Source organism: Nannospalax galili, unplaced genomic scaffold (assembly GCF_000622305.1).
Source record: "Nannospalax galili isolate Female #2095 unplaced genomic scaffold, S.galili_v1.0 scaffold211, whole genome shotgun sequence".
In the NCBI taxonomy this organism is placed as follows: domain Eukaryota; kingdom Metazoa; phylum Chordata; class Mammalia; order Rodentia; family Spalacidae; genus Nannospalax; species Nannospalax galili.
Window position 1 is genome coordinate 3,147,850 of NW_008329624.1, and position 22,353 is coordinate 3,170,202.

Genomic DNA, 22,353 nt, shown 5'->3' on the forward strand with positions numbered 1-22,353 from the left:
AGGAAAGTATCATTTATTGAGCCAAAGAGAATCTGAGAATCTTGATACTAAGTAGTACATCTGATAGCTTAAAAGAGTTTTCATATTCTGATCAGCAGTGGCTTAGTTACTCATCTGGCTATCTGGAAAGAACACCTTTAAAAGGAAAGATTGTTTTCAGTAATATGAAAACGGAAGCATACACGAGCTGCCCATGTGTGACAACAGGTCTGATGAGGGCCAGTGAGAAAGCGTCAAAGATTGAACTAAAACTTAAAAGCAGGAAACACCAGCATTCAGAAAATTTTCAGCACATGGTTACCCAGAACGAATTCTTTTCAAGTTCTAGTTCGCTCTTCTCCCCACTTTAGGAACCCTCCCAAATGGCATTTTCGTGGTGAGCAGAGTTGCGGTGGGGCTCTCGGGAGAGCTGGGAAGTATCTGTTGGACAGGCACTCTGGTCACAGCAGCTCTGCTCCCTAGCCCCAGACCGGGCACGATGGAGTTTCTTTTTAAGCCAGAGGAACCCAGTTCAGCATTTCCTCTGTTACTGCCAGGCCTGTGTGGGTGTTTGCAGGCAGAGCTGCATGTGCTACGTGCTGGCCCTGCTGTGCCACACTGACTGCAGGACTGCTTAGAGCTTAAAGAGAGAGGAGCTGACAAGTTTCTTGGACTGTATTCACATAAAAATGAGGGAAGATGGCTGTCAGTTGTCAAGGTCTCTGGCTAAGGTTTCACGGATGAACTGCAGAGTACGCTGGTATAAAAAAGCATCCTTTTCCTTTGGCTTGCAGATGTTCAAATGGTTAACATCCACAAGGATTAGCTCTCCAATGCCTAAATCTGAAGAAAAGAGAAATGTCAGTAAATCAAAGGAAAAAGCATGGCTTCCTTCCCCGTTTGCTTCTAAGAAGGGACCCAGCAGACAAAGGACTATACCACCTGCCTATAGCTAAACATTTGACTCAATGTGTGAGAATGGATTGTCAGTAAGTAAATTCTCATTGTGTGCTTTTCCTAGTGTCCCTGTGTGCTCCGAATACTTTATAAGTTCACAGTGAGCAGAGCCTGAGCACTGGTGTAGAAACCTCCCTGTTCCTGCAGGCTAGTATTAAATCATTCTGCAGAACTTACAAGAATGGGAATTCTCAAGCCTGGTGTGGTGGCACATGCCTTTAGTTCCAGCACTCCGGAGGCAGAGGCAGACAGATCTCTGTGAGACTGAGGTCAAGCCTGCTCTACATAGCGAGCTCAAGGCCAGCTGGAGCTGCAGGGAGACCCTGTCTCAAAATGAATTTAAAAAAAAAAAAAAGGAAAAAAAAAAGAATGAGAATTCTCACACGGGGCCCATTCTAGACCTAAATTCCTAGATCATTCCTGGTGGGGGGGGGGTCAGGGAGGAGCTGTGTGATAGGGGACAAGTTAGTGCTTGACTGCTTGAGACCAGAAAAGATTTCTGACATTTCAATCTGACAAGTCCACCTGGATGCAGGGGAGGAGAGATGCCAGTGAGGCCACTGCCGAGTGGAGGGATGTGGGTAGTAGGAAGAGCCTCCGTCCATGGAAGATGAGGCGCAGTTATGACAAGGCTATGTCTGCAGCAGCTGGGCAGGAAGCATATTGTTTTGGCTTCAAGTTTCCCAAGACTTTTTCTAAAGATACCTGGCAGCTGGCCTTTGAACTTGAGCAGCTACTTAGCAATGTGAAGCACTTCCCATTTTACATGGTAATATCATGAAACGAGACAAAGCTCATCGTGCAGGAGGCAGGCACTCTGGACACACTGTCTCCAGACACAAAGAGCTCATAGATGGCTGGGAGTTACCAGGACAGCACCTAAGCCAGCCTCAGAGGTAACCAGAAAAGGGTTCCCGGAGATGGCAACCAAACTGAGGCCATGGTCAGTTTGGGGAAATGCATGGGGTGGCTACAATCTAGGGGGCCCTGAGGAGAGGCTGGATGGAGGGTCTACACCATGGCCACAGGGATTAGCCATTTCCCTATGCCAGGTGATGAAGAGGTTGGACTTCACTATTCTTTTTACCCCTTTGAAATATTTCCTTCTTGAACATTTCCTATGTATATTCTATTTCCAAAGCTTCCAAACTTTCATACCCTCCATTTACTAAAACTTTCATGTTTATCAACAGATTTCCTTCTCTATGCAGCTACTGCTGTTAAAGGCACACCCCTGTTAATCTAGCCCACAGAAGTGCGTGTATTCTTAACACAGGAGATGTTACTGTTGATGCCTTAGGAGCTAGTTACTTAACCTCTGCCATCCAATCAGTCAAGTAAAGGTAGGAGGGCTAATGCCAAGGCTGTATGCTTGCAGAAAAATTTTAATCTACCACTAAGAAGTATAATGGAGATTCTGGATTTTCATAAAACTTTCTCCAAATACATGCCTAAGAAAATGGATATAAAAACTGGCATTTACAGGGGCCGGGCGTGGTGGCGCACACCTTTAATCCCAGCACTCAGGAGGCAGAGGCAGGCAGATCTCTGTGAGTTTAAGGCCAGCCTGGTCTACATAGTGAGTTCCAGGACGGCTGGGGCTACAGGGAGACCCTGTCTCAAAAAGACCAAAAAAAAAACCAAACCTGGCATTTACTATTAAATGCAAAGTCCCACCAACCAGGCACGCAAGGCCTACACAACTCGAGGGTGAGTACCTGCTGACTCCACGGGCACCACGTGCAGTTTAATCATGCTGCCAATAAATGTTGGTTGTGTTTCTACAAAACTCAGCACTTGGAAGTTTTTGTCTTTTGCAAACTCCAGAAAGTCATCCTGTAGTACTTTAAGTGCAGGAGAATCTGTAGTTATAGAAAATGAGATTTTGACAAGTTTTATTTACTCAACTCAGAATAAAAGGCAGTGTAATTTGTAATCCCACCCCTGGAAAGAGAGAGACAGGAGGACCCCTGCAGCTTGATGGCCAGCTGCCTAACCAGTCAGTGAATTCCAGGTTCAGAAAGAAACCCTGCCTCAAAAGAATGAGGTGGAGGGGCTGGAGAGGTTAGGAGCACCAGCTGCTCTTGCAGAAGACCTGTATTTGGTTCCCAGCACCCACATGGTGACTAAAACCATATGTAACTCTAGTTCCAGAGGGTCCAACACCCTCTTCTGACCCTGGGCACTGTATAACATGAGTGCACTTACACACATGCAGGCAATATACCCATACACATAAAATAAAAATAAAATATTTTTTAAAAAATGAGGTGGAGGGGAACTGAGGAAGACACCTGACACTGATCTCTGGCGTGCATTCACTGACACGCAGAAGAGAACAGGATCATTTATTCAAAAAAACAAACCCTGCAACCAAGAACACCATACCCAGCAAAAATATCCTTCAAAAACAAAAGAGAAATAGTCTTTCCCAGATAAGTAGAAACAGGAAACTCATACCACCAGACCAGCTCTACAGGAAACACTTAAGGAAGGTAATTCTGATGGGAAAGAACAGAGAACCCCTAAAACTATCAAATCATAAAAATGAGAAGTAGAAAAGAACTAAACTACCCCAAAGAAGCAGAATACATAGACAAGAGGACGTCCACTTCTCAGTAACTCATATAAATGGGCCAACTATGACCTGCCTATAAGAAATTCATTTTACTCATGAAGTTACCCGTAAACTCAGAGTGAAGTGTTGGAAAAGCTATACTATTATTGGACAAATCAAGCTTCAAATTAAAAACAGTAACAAGGGACAAGGTCATGATATATTGATAAAAGGATCAATTCAGCAAGAACATATAACAATTATAAATATGTATGCAGCCAACATGGGACCACCCAAATATAAAAGCAGATTAGATCTAAATGCAGCAGTAGATTCTAATTTTGTAGAGAGTCCAGATCCCATTTCCCATAATGAACAGAGCATCCAGAACAGGTACGCCATACAATAGACAGTGAATGGGCCTAACACATAGAACGTTCTGTCCAAATCAGCAGAACTTTCACATTCTTCTCAGCAGCTTTCTCTAGAATAGGGCTTAAGTTAGGCTACAAGTCAAGTGTCAATGGCAAAACAGTGCTTGCTTTATAATTAACATACCATCACAAAAATTCATATGTGGAGTGTGTGTGCGTGTGTGTGTGCACGCATGTGTGTGTATATGCAGTATGTATACACACTTTTTTTCTCTTGAGAAAGGGTCTCACTATGTAGTTCTGATTGGTCTGGTGTCTGGAACTCACCACGAAGACCAGTCTGGCCTCAAACTCAGATCTGCCTGCCTCTGCCTCCTGAATGCTGGGATTAAAGGAGTGTGTAAAGTTAATTTCTATTTTACTGTTAGTGATTTCCCAAATTCATAGAAAAAAAAGCACACACTTGTAGTCCCAGCACTTGGGAGGCAGAGGCAGGTGGATCTCTGTGAGTTCAAGGCCAGCCTGGTCTACATAGTGAGTTCCAGGACAGCTGGGGCTACAGGGAGACCCTGCTTCAAAAAGACAAAAAATAAAATAAAATAAAATAAAAAAATAAAAAGAACAAAAAGAGATATCAGCCAGATGTGGCAGCACACACCTTTAATCCCAGCAGAGGCAGGCGGAGCTCTGAGAGTTCAAGGCCAGCCTGGTCTACTTAGTGAGCTCAAGGCCAGCTAGGGCTGCTGGGGGACCCTGTCTCAGGAAGACCGCAAAAAAACCAAAACAACAAAAAAGAGAGACATCAAAGAAAAGAATCATGCCCAAGGCAAAAGTTTTTGTGAATAATCTAAATAAATTCATATGCAAATTAAAAACAAGATAATATATTTAAAGAAGTGCTTTTCCCCTTCCTTCCATGTTACTAATGTTATACAACCCCAGTATCCATCACAACAGAAAGTTTTACCTTTGCTGAGTTCTTTGACTTCCAGAGAGGGGAAGAGAAGATAGCGGATATTAACAGAGTATTCAGCCAAATGTGATCCATGATGAGGGACACTGTAGAAAAGTAACCCTCTGGTGTTGTTTACAATGGTGCTCAGCTCTGGCTTCTTAGAGGCCTCCAGCAGCATCTTCTTGACAAGAAGACCTAGCCACAGAGGAGAGGGAACAGCAATGGGCTGCCTGCCTTCCTGCTAATCTTCTTTTTAAAGAATAAGCAAACAAAACAGAGATGCTTTAAAATTCAAAAAAAATTTTAAACATTTTCTCTAGTACAAGAAACAAGGCTTTAAAATAATAAAATATTAACACGTCACATGACTGGCTAGCTAAAATATTCAGTACAAGTCTATAAACAGGTAGAATGTCTATAACCTACTTTGTGGGACAGGCCCCTCTAGCACAGAGTGTACTCCCCTGGTGGAGGAGAGTCAGGCCCTACCTGAGCTATGAGCTGTCCCTAGATGGCTTCAGCAGCAGGTGTCTTGGTTGGCCAGGAGAGCCCACACCCAGGAGACTGCTGAAGGTCACGGTCCCACCAAGGAAAACCAGCTGCTGTGGGAAAGGCGCCCAGAGGGCATCTTCTCCTCTGTCCCCTTCTCCATTTCTAACCAGTAATACAAAGATACTAGGCACAGTGACAGGGGATGTTTGCTGGCCAGAAGGGCTACACCCACTTTCCTCTCAGCAAAATGCTCTGGCTGAGGCTCAGCCTTTCTGAGCCACAGTGCATCTCACACCCAAGCCCGGGGTTAGGCAAAGGCCTTACAAAAGGAGGACAGAGAATGCAGAGACTAGTTTGGGGGAGAGGGGAGGAGGAGGAGCAGGGCATGCAGCTGAAGGAACCAAGCTGGACGCTCGGGAGCCATGACACAGCAGCCGCGACACATCCTCAGCAGCTCAGGGGACCTGGGGGCTGGGACTCAGTGGAGCACACAGGCAACGGCAGTTGGCCATGTGGAAGAGGCATGGGGAGGAAGAAAGCGGAAACCCATGGGGCTTGAGGGATGCTGGCTTATCCAAGCCCAGTGGTAAACATCTGCAGTGTGGTATGACTCACGAACACATGGAACCATCAAGTTATCAGTCATGCCTCCTACTTGTTTGCTATTAGCTATCCCCTTCTAGAAAAGCAAACATGGAAGGAGAGTAGGAACTAAAACTTAGCCACAGCCCAAAACATTAACTTTGCAGGGAGGAGCATAGTAAGTAAAACAGAAAGATGCAGAATTATTGGTTGGCCATAACCTTGACAACCACCTCATGGTGGTCACTCTGAAGATGAAACCATCCTTACCTCCCATGCTATGTGCTATCCAAATCACTGGCCTATCCCCAACACCAGCAGCTCTGAGCTTCCTAAGAAGTTCGTTGCTTCTGAATGCAATGGACTTTCTGAACAAAACGAAAACAGCAGGCATCACGGGAGGCATCGATCCCCTAAATCTTGCTAAATTTTTAAGTCAGGAACTTTTGCTTACTCGGTGACTATCATGTGCAACATCTGGAGTGCAGGATACCCTAAGCTCTCTGTTCAGTTTCTGAAGTTGGTCATTCTCCATCTGAAACTTGTTAACACTGGCATAGTTAGAACTAGCTAAGCCCATAACAAGCCACTCAGATACTAACAAGTATTACTGAAACATCAAATATGTCTGGTGATTTGTACAGGTCAAACTTGAGTCTCACCCCAGCTGCTCCAAGTGAATGGGGGGTGCAGGGACACCTTACTCATCCCACACCCTGACAATAAAAGACCTGGTTGTCTCTTCAAAGCTTTAATCCTGCTTGTGTTTATGCTGCTAATATTAAGCTTTCATCATTTGGATTTATTTAGAAATACTAGGAAACTGAATCAGAGCTCCAAGTCAGTTCTGTCAGACTAAATGGGAACTTGACAGTTTAGCAATCTGATAGCTTCACACTGTAGCTGTAATGCCATTTTTGAGAACAGATCCCCCAGTGCTCCTCTGGGGGACAAAGGGTAGCCTCAGTACTGTCTACTTGCCCTCATTGACACCCTTTTGGGGCACCTATGTAGAGTCTGCTCAGTGAATATGATGTGATGTTACTGAATAGGTCAGCTTTGCCCATCTGTGAACAAAGCTTCCTAGACACTTTCAATGACTCTCCTAAGAGTTCACAGTAAGTCAGAAGTTGGACAGGTCTATGACCCAGGTCCTGGACTCAGGAAACCAGGGCTCCTTCCTATGTACTCAGTTGGCACATGGGACATAAAAGGATCACAGGGACCAAAATTGCTCAACATTTTTTTCTTTGCTTTCCTTAGCTTGTAGGACTGTGAACACACAGCAAATATCACTTTCACTTTTAGTAGAAACGAAGGCTTTGCTACAGATCGGTGTTACTTCACTATTCCAAGAGTTACAAACGAGGGGCTGGAGAGACGGCTCATCAGTTAAGAGCACCAGCTACTCTTACAGAGGACCTGGGTTCGATTCCCAGCACCCACAGTGTGGCTAACAATTGTCCATAACTCCAGTTCCCAGGGATTCGACACACTCTTCTGACTGCAGGCATTGCATGACACGGATGTACTTATATATAAAAGCAGGTAATATACTCACACACATAAAAATTAAATTAAATTTAAAAAAAAAGAGTTATAAATAAGCCAGGTCAGGAACTCAACACTGGCATTACATCTAAACTTTTTTTTAAAGATATTTTATCTATTATTTTTATGTGTGTGAGTGTATTGCCTGCATGTATGTGAGTGCACCCATGTCACGCAATGCCACAAAGATCAGAAGAAGGTGTCAGATTCCCCCGGAACTGGAGTTAAGGATGATTTGTAGCCACCATGTAGGTGCTGGGAATCGAACCCAGGTCCTCTGCAAGAGCAGTCAGTGCTCTTCACCGCTGAGCCGCCTCTCCAGCCCAGCTTCTCCTATCTTATTCTTAGTTAGAGCTAACTCCTTCCAGAAGGGAGAGAAAAGAGGTGGTAGACAACTAGAGCACTTTCTCAGCAGGCACAGGAGCCCGGGTTTGATTCTCAACACTCCTGCCTGTGATAAAAATCACTTCCCACGGCAGAGGTCCCCTCCCTCCCAGTCTGACGTCCCCTCTAAAGTTACCTTTCTGTAGGGCACCTTGCTCGCCAGTCACTGAGGGTGGTGTCATACTCCACGGATATAATGCGGAGTGCAGGACAGTCTTTTGCTAGCCACGTCTATAAAATAAAAGGTACATGAGAACAGGTACTTTCCCCACCGAGCCCCTCCTAGTAATTACCATGTGGAGCCAAAGTCCCATTGAGACAGACAATTAAAGATGACATTGGAATAAAATTAGAAGGTGATGACAAAAATAAGCATTTTCTCTTTTTGCACCTCTGGTCATAAAGTGGTATCAATGTTTATACCAGAAAATATTCTCAATTTTAATCCACCATCACCAAAATCCAGGCTTGTTTGGGGGGCAGTTAGATTTGAGGAGCTTTTAGCAGTTAGTAGAAAGGTCCATTCCAGGACAGACTGTGTTCCCTGATAGCACACACCGAGATTGAGAATTCACAAGTCTAAGGACAATGACAGCCCGTCTCTGGGCACCCTGGCTGGTCATCTCCAGACCCCAGCACCACTGGAAAGAAGAGTATGCCATCCTTTCTGAGGAGTGGCCAGGAAACTATTTACATCTACAGTGAGCATCAGTTCTACACAAACTTTGGATAAACTTCTTTCAATGAATTCATTCCAGAGTTAAGGCTCTTTGGAAGAAATGATATCAAAGAAATGTAAAGTAGGATTATACTTTCAAAGTTTTCCTACATTTATAACTATTAAAATAAGATCGGCTATTATAAACAAAGTTATGGCTATATTTTTTAAATTATACATCAACAGAGTGAACTATTACACTCTTACTCTATTTTTCACTTGTGAAAAATTTTCTAGAGTCATAGAACGTACCCTAAAAAGAATTTTCACAACCTAGGGTCACAAGCCTAGCTGTTAATGTAAACATCCTAAGACGTTCTAGAGAAAAAACAACTGCATGAGAGAAATCCAGTGAGGAGAGTCAGAAGTAAGTCACAAGAAGGCTGCACGATGGGCGGCCACAGCTGCTGCTCCTTACCTTGGGCCAGCATGTCGTGTACTTTTCTTCATCTTCCAAAGCATTTTCAGCCTGACCCCGCTCACTGTCCTGCTGGCGCCAGGTTTTGAACGCTGCTCCCATAAGGCCATGAATAAAAAGGACATCGGCTTTAATGGGCTGACTAAGAGGGAAGAGAGTTTTAAAAAGAAGCAGAATAAATGCATTACTACTGTGGTATAAATCCACACAGTGTTCGCTACGGACAGTGCAGGCTGGCGTGACATAGAGAAGACTTATTTAGGGCAAACTTTATGGATATAAGGTTGCTGAGGAATCCCGGGAATTTTCACAAAGACATAGAGCATGTTCACCTTCCTTCAGTAAAAACAAAGACACATTTCGATGGGCATAACAACCACAAGTCACGAGAATGAACCCAGTGAGTGATGCCACCGAGAGAGTACCCTCCATTAAAGTACTACACAGATCAACTAAGGTATTTAAGAAATTAGATAAAAGTATGCTAAAGTCAATGTAAGTAAGAAATCTCAAATTAAGGAAGATGTTTATTAGAAACAGCAAATGTGAATTTAAAGTAACAATCTTCTTTGGGTATGACATTGAAATGATAGCTTACATTAGTAGTGAGATATTTACAGTATACACACATATAAAATATATAATGTAAAGTAACATTTCCAACAAAAATCATAGCTGCACTGAAGATTGGACGAAGCTGACTTATGGATTAGAACTTAGTGACTGTGGAGAGTTGGAATGTTATAGATTCAGAGTCAGAATTATCTTGGCATTTGGTCCCTATCTACTACAGCTGACCTAACATCCTTTCAACTATCAGGTAAAACCTGATATATAAACTTAGCAGATCACTAGCTTCTATGAACCCCAAAGCTAAGAATGTCTTTAGATAATGCCTGAAACCTATTATGGGGTTTTCCCCACTTTTCAGTAAGGCACCTGCTATGTCCACCAATGCACTGACTTATGACTTTCTCTTGTTCTGTGACTATGAAAGATTCATCTAACTGCTTCCACACTGGAGCGTGTCAATCAGAACAACCTATTGCTAGGCTATAGTCACTTGTATTTGGCTCAGAATGAACTCTTACTCTCTTTGGAGTAAGAGCTATGTTTTGTGAACAGTTAGTATCTGAATGTGGGGCCCCAAGGATGATCCACTGTTAACGAAAGAAGCATTCAGATCACCAAGTACTAGCACAGGCCCTTTATGCCCAGCTGTCCACGTTGCCACCACAGATGGATGATGTGAGTTCTGTCTGGGATCTGGACTTCCCTTTCATTGCTGGATATTCTCTTATTGTTCCAGAGCACTCAGGGCACCTAACACACAGCACTCACTCAGAGAGCCTGGTACAGAGCACTCACAGCATATAGTAAACAGCACTTACCACACATGGCACAGAGCACTCACTCAGAGCACCTGGTGCAGAGCACTCACAGCATATAGTAAACAGCACTTACCACACATGGCACAGAGCACTCACTCAGAGCGCCTGGTACAGAGCACTCACAGCATATAGTAAACAGCACTTACCACACATGGCACAGAGCACTCACTCAGAGAGCCTGGTGCAGAGCACTCACAGCATATAGTAAACAGCACTTACCACACATGGCACAGAGCACTCACTCAGAGAGCCTGGTGCAGAGCACTCACAGCATATAGTAAACAGCACTTACCACACATGGCACAGACCACTCACTCAGAGCACCTGGTACAGAGCACTCACAGCATATAGTAAACAGCACTTACCACACATGGCACAGAGCACTCACTCAGAGCACCTGGTACAGAGCACTCACAGCATATAGTAAACAGCACTTACCACACATGGCACAGAGCACTCACTCAGAGAGCCTGGTGCAGAGCACTCACAGCATATAGTAAACAGCACTTACCACACATGGCACAGAGCACTCACTCAGATCACCTGGTGCAGAGCATTCATAGCACATAGTACAGAGCACTCACTCACATTAGCGAATGGGCCAGCAACCCCAGGGATCATCTGGTTTCCGCTTCCCTAGTGCTGGAATTACAGGCATGCACCATTGCACCCTACTTTTTTATGTGGGCGCAGGGACCCGAACTCAAGCCTTCATGCTTTGCACAGCACTTTACCAACTGAGCCACCTCCTCAGCCCTGACAATTGATTTTTAAAAGAGTGTCATTTGTTTTTTTAATGATCAACCTAGTATTGACCATCATAGGCACAGTAACTACATTTTACAAATAGATTGAAATGTTTGTTCACTAAAGTGAGATCCACAGTCACCCTGCAGTTCAGCAGGTATGCCCCAAGTATATTAGAGCAATGCCTTTCTGACAAGGGAAGACTTTAACCTGTTAACATTCTAGAATGATACTTATTATATGACCTCTTTGGAAGCATTTGGATAAAATCAAATAGTTAGGTTTTTTTTAATGTATTTTGTTTGTTTGTTGAGACAGGGTCTCCCTGTAGCCCCAGCTGTCCTGCAACTCACTATGTAGATCAGGCTGACCTTGAACTCACAGAGATCCGCCTGCCTCTGCCTCCCCAGTGCTGGGATTAAAGGCGTGTGCCACCATGCCCAGCATAAAAATATTCTTATTCGGTATAATTTGGATTATAATTGTATTAAAAATCATTTTTAGATTGATGTGACCTATTTTAAATATTCTAAAAGGAACTCTAATTTGGAGTGCCTCTATTTTAGATCCAAACTCCTAGAGTCCAAAACAATAAAACTTCTCCCTATTCAGAAAAAGGGAAGAATGTTAACTGGATGCAACCAATTGAATTACTAAGTTGCTACTGATGTAAGACAATCCTAGATATGATGGTCAATCTGTTGCAACTGCCTATATTTTGTGTCATAGCATAACTAGTCCCCAAACCATCTGCTTTGTAAATGTGGGTAGATGCCCCACAGTATGGGACCCACCCAGCCCTTTCCACACTATATTAGCAATGACACAAGAGGAAACAGTGATCAGCAGTGTCCTCAGCAGGAAGGTAAGTCAAGGTCATTGTGACACCTAGCATAATGTTCCCCAGCTCCTGGAGCTCCAGGCCCAGACCCCTTTGGTTGTCTGCACACAGTATGTCTCATCTCCTTTCTGTTCAGACTAAGCAAAAGTGCCTTGAAACAAAGAAGGTATGCATTATAAAGCTTGAGCTTGCACAGTCCAGCAGGTGGATGCACGCACACGCACTGTCCTAGTTTGTCTCTCCATTGCTATAACAAAATACTCTGACCAGTACCCACTTGGGGAGGAAAGGGTTTATTCAGCTTACATCTCCCAGGTCGTAGTTCATCAGGGAGCCTGAGGTAGGAACTCAGGGCAGGAACCTGGAGGCAGGAGCTGGAGCACAGGCCATGGAGGAACTCTGCTTACTGGCTTGCTCTCCTGGTCCCTGCCTTCTTATGCAACACAGGCCCACCTGCCCAGGGATGGCATCATCCACAGTGGGCTGGGCCCTCCCACATCACTCAACAATCAAGAAGATGCCCCACAGGCCAGTCCTATGGAGGCTGTTCCCTAATTAAGGCTCCCTCAGCTCAAGTGTGTCAAGTTGACACTAAAGCTATCCAGCACAGCTGACCCCTTGTCAACTTGACATACAAACACATCACTATTAAACCATAACCTTTCCAATTCTTATCCTCAAGTTATGATGTTAACATTGTTAATACAACATAAGACAGTAAAACCTTAAAAGCCCCATATGAGTCCTTAAAAAATCCAAACACTTAAAAGCCCACGGTCTCTTTTAAAAGTCTCTTAACTGTGCAACGGACCAGGGTTCAATTCCCAGCACCCACATAGCAGCTATTGTTTATAACTCCAGTTCCAGAGGATCCAATGCCCTCTTCTGTCCTCCTCAGGTACTGCAGGACACAGGTGCATTAACACACATGCAGGCACTGCAGGACACAGGTGCACTAACACATATGCAGGCATAACACTCATACACATAAAGTAAAAATAAATGAAAAAAATCTCTTAACTGGGGGCTCCTGTAATATCCAAAACAAGTACTGTCTTATTTCAAAGGGAAGAATCGGGCACACCTAAGCAAACCCAAAGTCCAGCAAAGTAGCTCAAGGCTGGACATCTGGGATTCACTCACGATTTGGGCTCCAAAGGGTTCTGTCAGCTCCACTTCTCTGACTCTGCCATCCACAGCACACACAGCTCATCTCGCAGACCCAGGCCAGCTCCATTCCACACCTACTGCTGTCCTTGGTGGTCGTCCCATGGTCCCAGCATCTTCCAAAAGCTGGGGTCTCCACTGAAACTGAGGCTACACCTTCACCAATGGCCTCTTCTTGCCTCTGGGGTGCAAAGCCTCAGATTCTCTCTATGACCCCTTTAATCCTGGGGTCTTCACTGCAGCTGAAGCTGTATTTTCACCTATGGCTTTCCTGGCCTCTCAGAATGCCAAGCCTCAGCTGCTCTCTGTGACCCCTTCACACCTTCAACACCAGAACCATGCAGGAAACTCTTACAACTTACCAAGTCCTGTTTATCCTGTGTGCTGACTCTGAGGAAATACCTCCCAGAAGACTTCACCACAGTGATGCTGGTATCTTGTTACTTACAGCTGATATTTCAGCCCCAGCTAACCAGCATCAATTGTCCCAGTAAAGCAAAGGTTTTGCTTCAGGTTCTGGTCTCTTCTTAATCACAGCTGATTCTTCAGCCCCAGCCAATCAGAACCCACAGATTCTCAATCTAAAATCTCATACAAACAGCCCTGACAGTCTCCGCTTCCCCTTGAAGCTTCACAAGCCAGGCCTTCATCATCCACAACTCTGTCAACGTAACTGTTCCAAGCTCCACAGCAACAAACTCTAAGCATGCAATGGCTTTTCCAGCCCAAAGTTCCAAACACTTCCACAATCCTCCAATGTTAGGTCTGTCACAGCAATATCCCAGTCCTGGTTTGTCTCTCCATTGCTGTAACAAAATCTCTGACCAATACCAACTTGGGAAGGAAAGGGTTTATTCAGCTTACATCGCCCAGGTCACAGTTCATCGCCCAGGTCACAGTTCATCCGGGAGACCAAGGTAGGAACTCAGGGCAGGAACTTGGAGGCAGGAGCTGGAGCACAGGCCAAGGAGGAACGCTGCTTACTGGCTTGCTCTCCTGGTCCCTGCTCAGCTTGCTTTCTTATGCAACACAGGCCCACCTGCCCAGGGATGGCACCACCCACAGTGGGCTGGGCCCTCCCACATCATTCAACAATCAAGAAGACGCCCCAGGGACATGGCCACAGGTTGGGTTCCCTCAACCCGGGTGTGTCAAGTTGACACTAAAGCTATCCAGCACACACACACACACACACACACACACACACACACACACCAACCACACATCAGGTAAGCCCTGTAGAATACTCTGGTATTTAGTTCCATTGCTTTCACAGCAATCTTCAATTCTCCTGAGGTTATTATGGGCAAAGTGTTTCTTGTTTATAAGGTATTTTAATATTTTTTTTATTTTGTTTTATGTGTATGAGTATGTTGCCTGCATGCATGTAAGTACGCCTATGTTGTGCAATGCCCATGGAGGTCAGAAGAGGGCATCGGATCCCCAGGAACTAGAGTTACAGATGGTTGTTAGCTGCCATGTGGGTGCTAGGAATTGAACTCATGTCTTCTGCAAGAGTAGCTAGTGCTCCTAACCACTGAACTCTCTCTCCAACCCCCTTAAAAAGGTATTTTAAATGGAAATGGTGGCTCACCTGTAATCCCCAAACTCAGGAAGGCTGAGGCAGGAGGACTGCCAGTTTGACACCAGCCTAGGTTACAAAAACTTTCCAAGCCAGTCTGGGCTATATTCACAAACAACAAACAAAGGCATTTATGAGGAATTTAACTTAAATACTTTACTTATAAGGTATTGAACTTATCTCAACCATGCAGAAATAAAAGTTTAAGGCCTCTGGCTTTAGGATCCCCAAGTGGTGTGACTACTGTGTATGCTCACCTTGTTCGACACTGCGGGTGGAGCACATATACACCATCCTGGTATTTATCTTGCACAGTTTCCCGGTCTAGATTAGCCAGGGCTCTGGCAGCATGGGAAGCCTTCATAATGTGGTGAGATTTCATGGCTTTTGCCATAATGGAAACCCAGCCTGAAGGAAAGAACAGATATCCTAAATACTGATACAAGCCAGTCATGGACTATACATGGTTCAAACAGTAAAAGGACAGAGGAAGCCAGCCTCAAGTGTCTGTCCTGGGTGGGGAAGCCCAATCACTTCAGCTCCATGCTGCCCTCAATGCCTCCCATAGCATAAAACTGTGACATCCCCAGCCACAGACCCTCTGAGGGATCTCCAGGTAGGAAAGGGTACAAGAGCTACCTTTCCTACTTAGAAAATCTTAACGCACATGAATGACAGTTATTACAGGTGAGGTCAGTAAAGGGAATGCCAAGATGTTTTGCTTTAATAAGGATTCTAATATTCAGTGGTTAATACTATTCCATACTGATCAACAATTATATCAGCATCCTTTAATGCAAATAAGGAAACTATTTATTTGACACATGGTCTCACTGGCTGGCCTGAAACTTGCTATGAAGACCAGGCTGGCCTCGAATTCACAGAGCTCTATCTGCCTTTGCCCACTGAATGCTAGGAATAAAAATATATGCCACTATACCAAGCCCAGGAAACTATTTCTTAATCAAATGTATTTTATAAACAAAAACCTTATCAATTCTAGAGTCCAGGAGGAGGAAATTTTTTAAATTTTTTACTTCTAAAAATTATGTTTAAAGGAGGCAAACAGAATACAGATGATACTGTGTACACTATGATTTCATAAATATGTAGGAAAGTGCATGCATGCACACACACAAGAACACACAAAGATCTGAAAAGATACAGAACTCCAAACTCATCAAAGGTCATTACCTCTCAGGGGCAGGTGAGTGGAGAGGGCTCTGTAAAAAAGGTAGGTTTAACTTTTTTGCTGTACATGTTTTCTTAAGTACTTACAAGAGCCAACTTGAATATTATATATATGAAGTAAAGCAGAACATGGGCCTTGAGGTCAGTAAGACTTGGGATCAAATTTCTGTTGTCTGCTTGTGTGCTGTGAAATGTCAGTCAACTTATTTTGCAGCTCTGATTAGTGACCTCCCGGTGTAGCTGTACCAACCTACACAACAGCTTATATGAGGGAACCACCTTTCATGTGAACCCCACCAGCTGGACTGCCTGAGCCAATACTTAATGGAGCAGATGCACACCCTCCCTCAGAACTCGGCCCAAATTTCAGTTAGTGAGCAAACACAGGGCTCTGGGATAGTTTGATCCACAGCAGCCAACAGCTGCTGATTTTCTTCTGTGAATTATTCATTTCCTCCCCTACCATAGTTGCAGTTTATATTTTACTTGATAAAAATTGTGTGTGTATATATAATATATAAAATGATGCGTAATACATGTCTATATAATATATATTGTATATATAATGGTGCACAATATTTGTGTATGTGTAATACATGTTATATATATTAAATGGTGTGCGATATGTTTGTGTGTATAATATATATTGTATATATAATGGTGTGCAATGTTTATTTATGCATGTTATATATAATATATAAAATGATGTGTAATGTGTTTGTTTATATATAAAATGTACATTGTGTGCAATGTTTATGTATAATATAATAATGTATAATATATAAAATGATATGTAATATGCTTGTGTGTATAATATATAGTATATACAATGGTGTGCAATGTTTGTGTATGTATAATATGTTATATATAATATATAAAATGGTGTGTGATATTTTTGCATGTGTGCATATGTGTGGAAGTGTGTGCCTATTACGACTTGAGTTTGGAGCTCAGAGGAAGGACAACTTGCAGAGTTGGTTCTCTCCTTCCACCACATGGGTTCCAGGAATAGAGCTCAGATTATCAGGCTGGACAGCAAGTACCCTTACCTACCGAGCCATCACGCCAGCCCATCATATTCCTTTAAAATACGTACTCATTATGTATTATTGCACACACCACTTTTTTGTAGTGAGACACTTAAAATCTATTCTTCTGGCAATCTTCAATAATACAATATACATTGTTATTAGTTCAAACTGTCTTCCCAATGCCTCGGATAAGCAACATATCTGCATACAGACTGGAAAAGGGACATAGGACTAGCTTTCAGCTACTGAATGCATGCTGGGCCTAGTGACAGGCCCGGACTTCTCACATACATAGATTAGAAACCTTGCTCCAGCTCAGACACCTGAAACAAGAAAGGTTAAAAGCAGTGGTCTAAATTTCTGACTTCAGAAGCTGTAAAATGAAGGCCAGGCCTGGTAGTGCATGGCTGAAATCCTAATACTCAGCAGGCAGAGGCAGGACTATTAGGAGTTCAGGGTCATTCTCAGCTCGTGAGCTCAAGGCCAGCCTGGGCTACCTGAGATACGACAGGGGAGGGGAAGACAAGGATAAACAGGGGGAGAGAGACAGCGGGGGGGTGGTGGTAGAAGGAATGTTCTCGAGAGCTCACAATACAAAGGAAGGAGGGAAATAATGAAGAGTAGCTTTATATTTTCTAAGAGTCATAAAAACTCATGGATGTAACAGGCCATATTTAGTTCTACAAGGCTAATATATTTGCCATTGCATCCTTTATAGGAAGCTTGCTGACCTCTGAAATTGATTTCATTAAAATTAAAACCTGCTCATTTGAATATACTCTTATGCATCAATCATAGTTTCTAGCATGTGTGGGGGTCCATGAACACGTGTAGGTGTATGTGTATGTATTTTTGTACTCTCCTTTAAATATGTGTGGATATCCATGTCAGTTTTCTGGGCCCTCATTACCAAAGCTGAGACAATTTGGCATCAGCTTATTAAGTACAGCAGTAAATTATAGACCTTAAAATCTTTTTTTAAAACTTTCTAACAACTTTTTATTTTTATTTTATGTATAGGTGTGTATTGCCTGCATGTAGGTAAGTGCACCCGTGTCATGCAATGCCCGCGGACGTTGGAAGAGGCTGTCGGATCCCCTGGGACTGGAGTTATGGACAGTTGTTAGCTGCCATGTGGGTGCTTGGATTCGAACCTGGGTCTTCTGCAAGAACAACCAGTGTTCTTAACTGCTGAGCCATCTCTCTAGCTCCTAGACCTTAAAATCTTAAAGAGGAATCCATGCGCTCCTACTGACAGGGAGGGAAGGAAGGAAGGAAGGAAAGGAAAAGAGGGAGAAAAGGAGAGAAATATCTCTTCACAGAAGGTTCAGGAGTTGCATGGGGGGAAATTAATTATTTAATGGGACTCTTTTTGAACTGACTACGCCTCTTGGTTAACTAAATCACATCAAAAATTCATTAAACAATTATACAGTCATCGTGGCAAAACCTGCTCGCCGATGACCATCCACGAGTGGTTTCCCACCTGTGGAATAGCTACATTCCAAAAAGTTCCTTGCCCCAACCCAAACAACATGTTCTAAGGACCATGATAACCCTAAGCAAAGTTTTAAGTCTACTGAAAAATTCATGTACTGTGGTGGGGGGGGCACACAAAGGACTGGATCCAGCACACTGCACGCACAAAGCTATTACCTGAGCGGACGATAGCAGGATGAAGATGCTCATTCAAGGCCATGTTCCCAATGATGCGCATTATGTTTCTCTGCACTTTAGGGAAGTCCTTGTGAATATGGTACAGCCTCTGCAGTAGCTGTAAGCCTCCATGCGCTTCGATGTGATCACAGTGTGAGGATATCTAGCATGGTCAAGGAAAGCTCACATCATGCTGCCGTTTGCCTCACAAGATGACAAAGCATGCTGATGAGGACAGAGGCCAGAGGCTGTGTCCAGGTAATGTGCCCACATCATTCTGGAGGGCATTCCTAATTTCTGACATGAGACACCCTAGACTCATTTCTCTGAGAAAAACTTCCTTTTGGGGGGAGAATGATGAATAGAGACCAAGATATAAGTGCCAGGAGTACGTGTAGCTCCTGGGTATCTTTGTTTCTTTGGTTTTACAGATGCTGTTCTAGCTACTTTTTATTGCTGTGATGAAAACACTGACCAAAACCAACTTGGGGAGGAAAGGGTTTATCTGGCTTATAGCACAGTCCACCATCAAGGGAAGCCAGGGCAGAAACTCAGGGCAGGACAGACCATGGAGGAACACTGCTTATGGCTTGCTCCCCTGGCCTGTGCTTAGCCTGCTTTCATAGACAACACAGGACCCCCTTGCCCAGAGGTGGCACCGCCCACAGTGGGCTGGGCCCTCCCATATCACTCAACAACCAAGAAAAGGTCCCACAGGCATGGCTGCAGGCCAGTCCAATGGAGGCAATTCCTCAACTGTGGTTCCTCTGCATGTATGTAATAGAATTAAGTAGACAAACAGACCTAAAGTGGTGAGTTTGGAACCCTGTACGGTGCTTCTGGTGGTATAAGCTGACCGCAGCACTGGCCTCAGCAGCAGTTCCTGCACCCCACCCTAGGTATGCCTCATGTACATCGTCACAGGAGAAGGGGAACTGTGCGTGCTTAATGTGCTTCCTGTGTACTGCTCACACTTCACATGTGAGCATAACCACATGTTAGCCTTATTCTTTTTTTAAAATTAAACTACAGCTGGATGGGGTCGCATACAGACTCACAGAGATCAGAGCAACACTCTAAATAAACAAATCAAGTGACCATCATATAAAAGGCTCCACAATTCCAAATGCATAAAATCATTGATAGTTATAATTTAGGTCATCTAATGTTTCCCTTTAGTCTCTATCTTTTCTTCTTTTTAATTTTTATTTATTACTTTTATTTTATGTGTATGAGTGTACTGCCTTCAGGTAGGTAGGTGCATCAGTGTCATGCAATGCCTACAGAAGTCAGAAGAGGGCATCACATCCCCTGGAACAGGATCTGCCATGTGGGTGCTGGAAATCGAACCCATGTCCTCTCCAAGAGTAGCCGGTATTCCTAACTGCTAAGCCACATCTCCAGTCTCAATTCACTATCTTTTCTATCTGCTACATCTTTGCTGTGTTTTAAAGGAAGTCAACTCTCTGATGATCTGTGTGAGATGATCTTGGAATGGCAAAATTAACTTCATTTTGTTCTAGCTGACTTTTGCTTTACCCTGTGTTTTTGTCCAGCCATTCCCACCACAGCCAGCCCTGAAGGCTGCACCTGTAGTTTAAGAAGGCGCATTGTTTCTACAGTACTGGGAAACTTATAAGTAGCCCCCAGCAGGGGTTCTCCCACACAGCTATACACTCAGCATATTCATTGAGTCCACTGTTTTTTTTTTAATTTTTGATATTTTATTATTATTTTATGTGTATGAGGGTCTTGCCTGCATGTATGTAAGTACGCCCAAGTTGCATAATGCCTGCAAAGGGCAGAAGAGGGTGTCCAAATCCCCTGGAACTGGAGTTACAGACAGTTGTCAGCCACCACAGAGGTGCTGGGAACCAAACCCAGGTCCTCTGTAAGAACAGCCAGTGCTCTTAACTGCTACAACCCCTCAGAGAAACATATTCTTCTTAACCAGAACTTTTTCTTAACTGAAAACCTCTTTGTTAACTTACCTGCCTCTGGTCTGGTTAACTACAGTGATCTGGTGTAACTATGGTTATTGGCTTTGCCCCTGGCATGATATAATTGTAGTTTAAGCTTTATAAACCCCACTCTGCCTCCCCTTGGGGTTGAGAGCTCTTTTGGGTGTTAACCCCCCTCTCTGACCGCCAGCTAATAAAGGACTCTAGAGTTGACCCAAAACTGGGTGGCATTTCTTGCTCTGTTTCACAACTGAGGGAAAGGACAGCACAACTAAAAGGCTGTCATACTTTGATTGAGCCATTTCCTTTATATGCAATTAAGAATTCTAAAAACAATTGAACAAAAATGAAACTCATGCATTTGGTGCCAAATTGTGCTTATTCTAATAGTTAAAAGTGGAATTTTTAATAATATGTTATTCTTTGGTAATTTCATACATGCATACAATATATTTTGATGATATTTGCCCCCTACTCCTCCCCAACTCCTCTCAGACCCACCCCTCAACCCTCCACCCCTCTCAACGTCATGTCCTACAAGATTTTTTCCAATGTAACCATAAAAAGCAGTATTTTGAAAATGCAAGTTACCTCAGAATGCTTTACAATAGCTTCTAAACAGAACATTTCCACAGTGGCAGAAGGAACCTCTCCCAAACTTTCTACATAAGGAAGTCCATTTCCTCCAAAACACCATAATCCACCCTGAAATTAAGATAGTTAAATTTTTTACAAAAACTATTTTTTTAGGAAACAAATCACTGTACTACATACAATCTTAGAAAATTCAAGTATGTAAAGATTTCAAAATACACTGGAAATTTAGACAGAACAGTATGCAAATTACTACCACTTACTGGAACAGAAAACACATGCAGTCTCTCCCAGAACAATTTCTACATCTTTTTCTCATTGCATAGTATACAGGCTATGGAATCTTCATTCTGGCCCCATCTCTTTTAGCACTTACTAATTTGTATGACAAATCTACTGAAAGCCTAGTAGTCAAAAAAAAAAAAAAAATTAAAGGGAAAAACGGGAGCCAGAGAGATGGCTCAGCAGCTAAAAGCACTTCCTGTTCTTCAGAGACCTGGGTTCAGTTCCCAGCACCCACATGACAGCTCACAACCATCTGTAACTCCAGTTCCAGGGGATCTGACTACACCAGGCACACACATACATGTAAGCAAAACATTCACCACATAAAATAAAAATAAATAAATCTTTAAAAGGGAAAAGCATTTCCCACAAATGGAGTTTCTGGAGTGCTTTGGTAACTGAACTTCTACTTAAAGTTTCAGGGTCTGTCCACGGAAATCTTTGCTTCAAGACGACAAAAACAGAGGCCCAGTAACAAAGCAAGAATCCCACTTCTGCTCAGAGCTCTGGGGCGGGGGGAATAAGATCTGTTGGAAGCCAGAATCCTGTGGTCATACCATCTCCAAATGGATCTGAATTTACCTGCCTCAGTGCACAGCTACTCCAGGAAATGCACGTAATGATCTAGTCTTAACAAAGTGGACTGGGATATCAATATGGATGGGGAAGCAAAACAAAACCTGCTCTGAGGAGACAAATCTATCATCAATGGTCTGTGGGACTCCCTAGGAAACAATCAGCTCATCCAAAAGGAAGCCGGGGGTCCAAATGCACAACCCAGGGAAGAGATAATCACAGAGGAGAGCCAATGCCAGCAAAGGTGGGACTCGATACCCCAAAAGGGTGTCAGAAATAAGAATCAGAAACATTCTTAAAACTATTAAAGAAGTGAAAGACAGAAAAGAAGCCAGCATGGAGGACTAGGATGCTGTGGAGAAGA

The 22,353-nt window shown here is 43.5% G+C and overlaps 1 protein-coding gene across 11 annotated transcripts in view; it reads right to left on the reverse strand.

The window, feature by feature from the left end:
• Positions 1–22,353, reverse strand: part of Serac1 (serine active site containing 1) — a 54,048-nt gene continuing 31,695 nt past the window's right edge. For 10 of the 11 annotated variants that reach the window (XM_008839470.3, XM_008839455.3, XM_029566791.1 and 7 more), the window contains 9 exons: positions 21,126–21,239; positions 18,574–18,736; positions 14,953–15,103; positions 8,968–9,109; positions 7,968–8,062; positions 6,167–6,264; positions 4,835–5,017; positions 2,655–2,798; positions 1–822 (listed from right to left, as the gene is read on the reverse strand). In XM_008839470.3, the coding sequence (XP_008837692.1) occupies positions 686–822; positions 2,655–2,798; positions 4,835–5,017; positions 6,167–6,264; positions 7,968–8,062; positions 8,968–9,109; positions 14,953–15,103; positions 18,574–18,736; positions 21,126–21,239 (1,227 nt within the window). In that variant the 3' untranslated portion in view covers positions 1–685. The remainder of the gene's footprint in view (positions 823–2,654; positions 2,799–4,834; positions 5,018–6,166; positions 6,265–7,967; positions 8,063–8,967; positions 9,110–14,952; positions 15,104–18,573; positions 18,737–21,125; positions 21,240–22,353) is intronic. The other variant, XM_029566767.1, reaches the window with a different exon arrangement.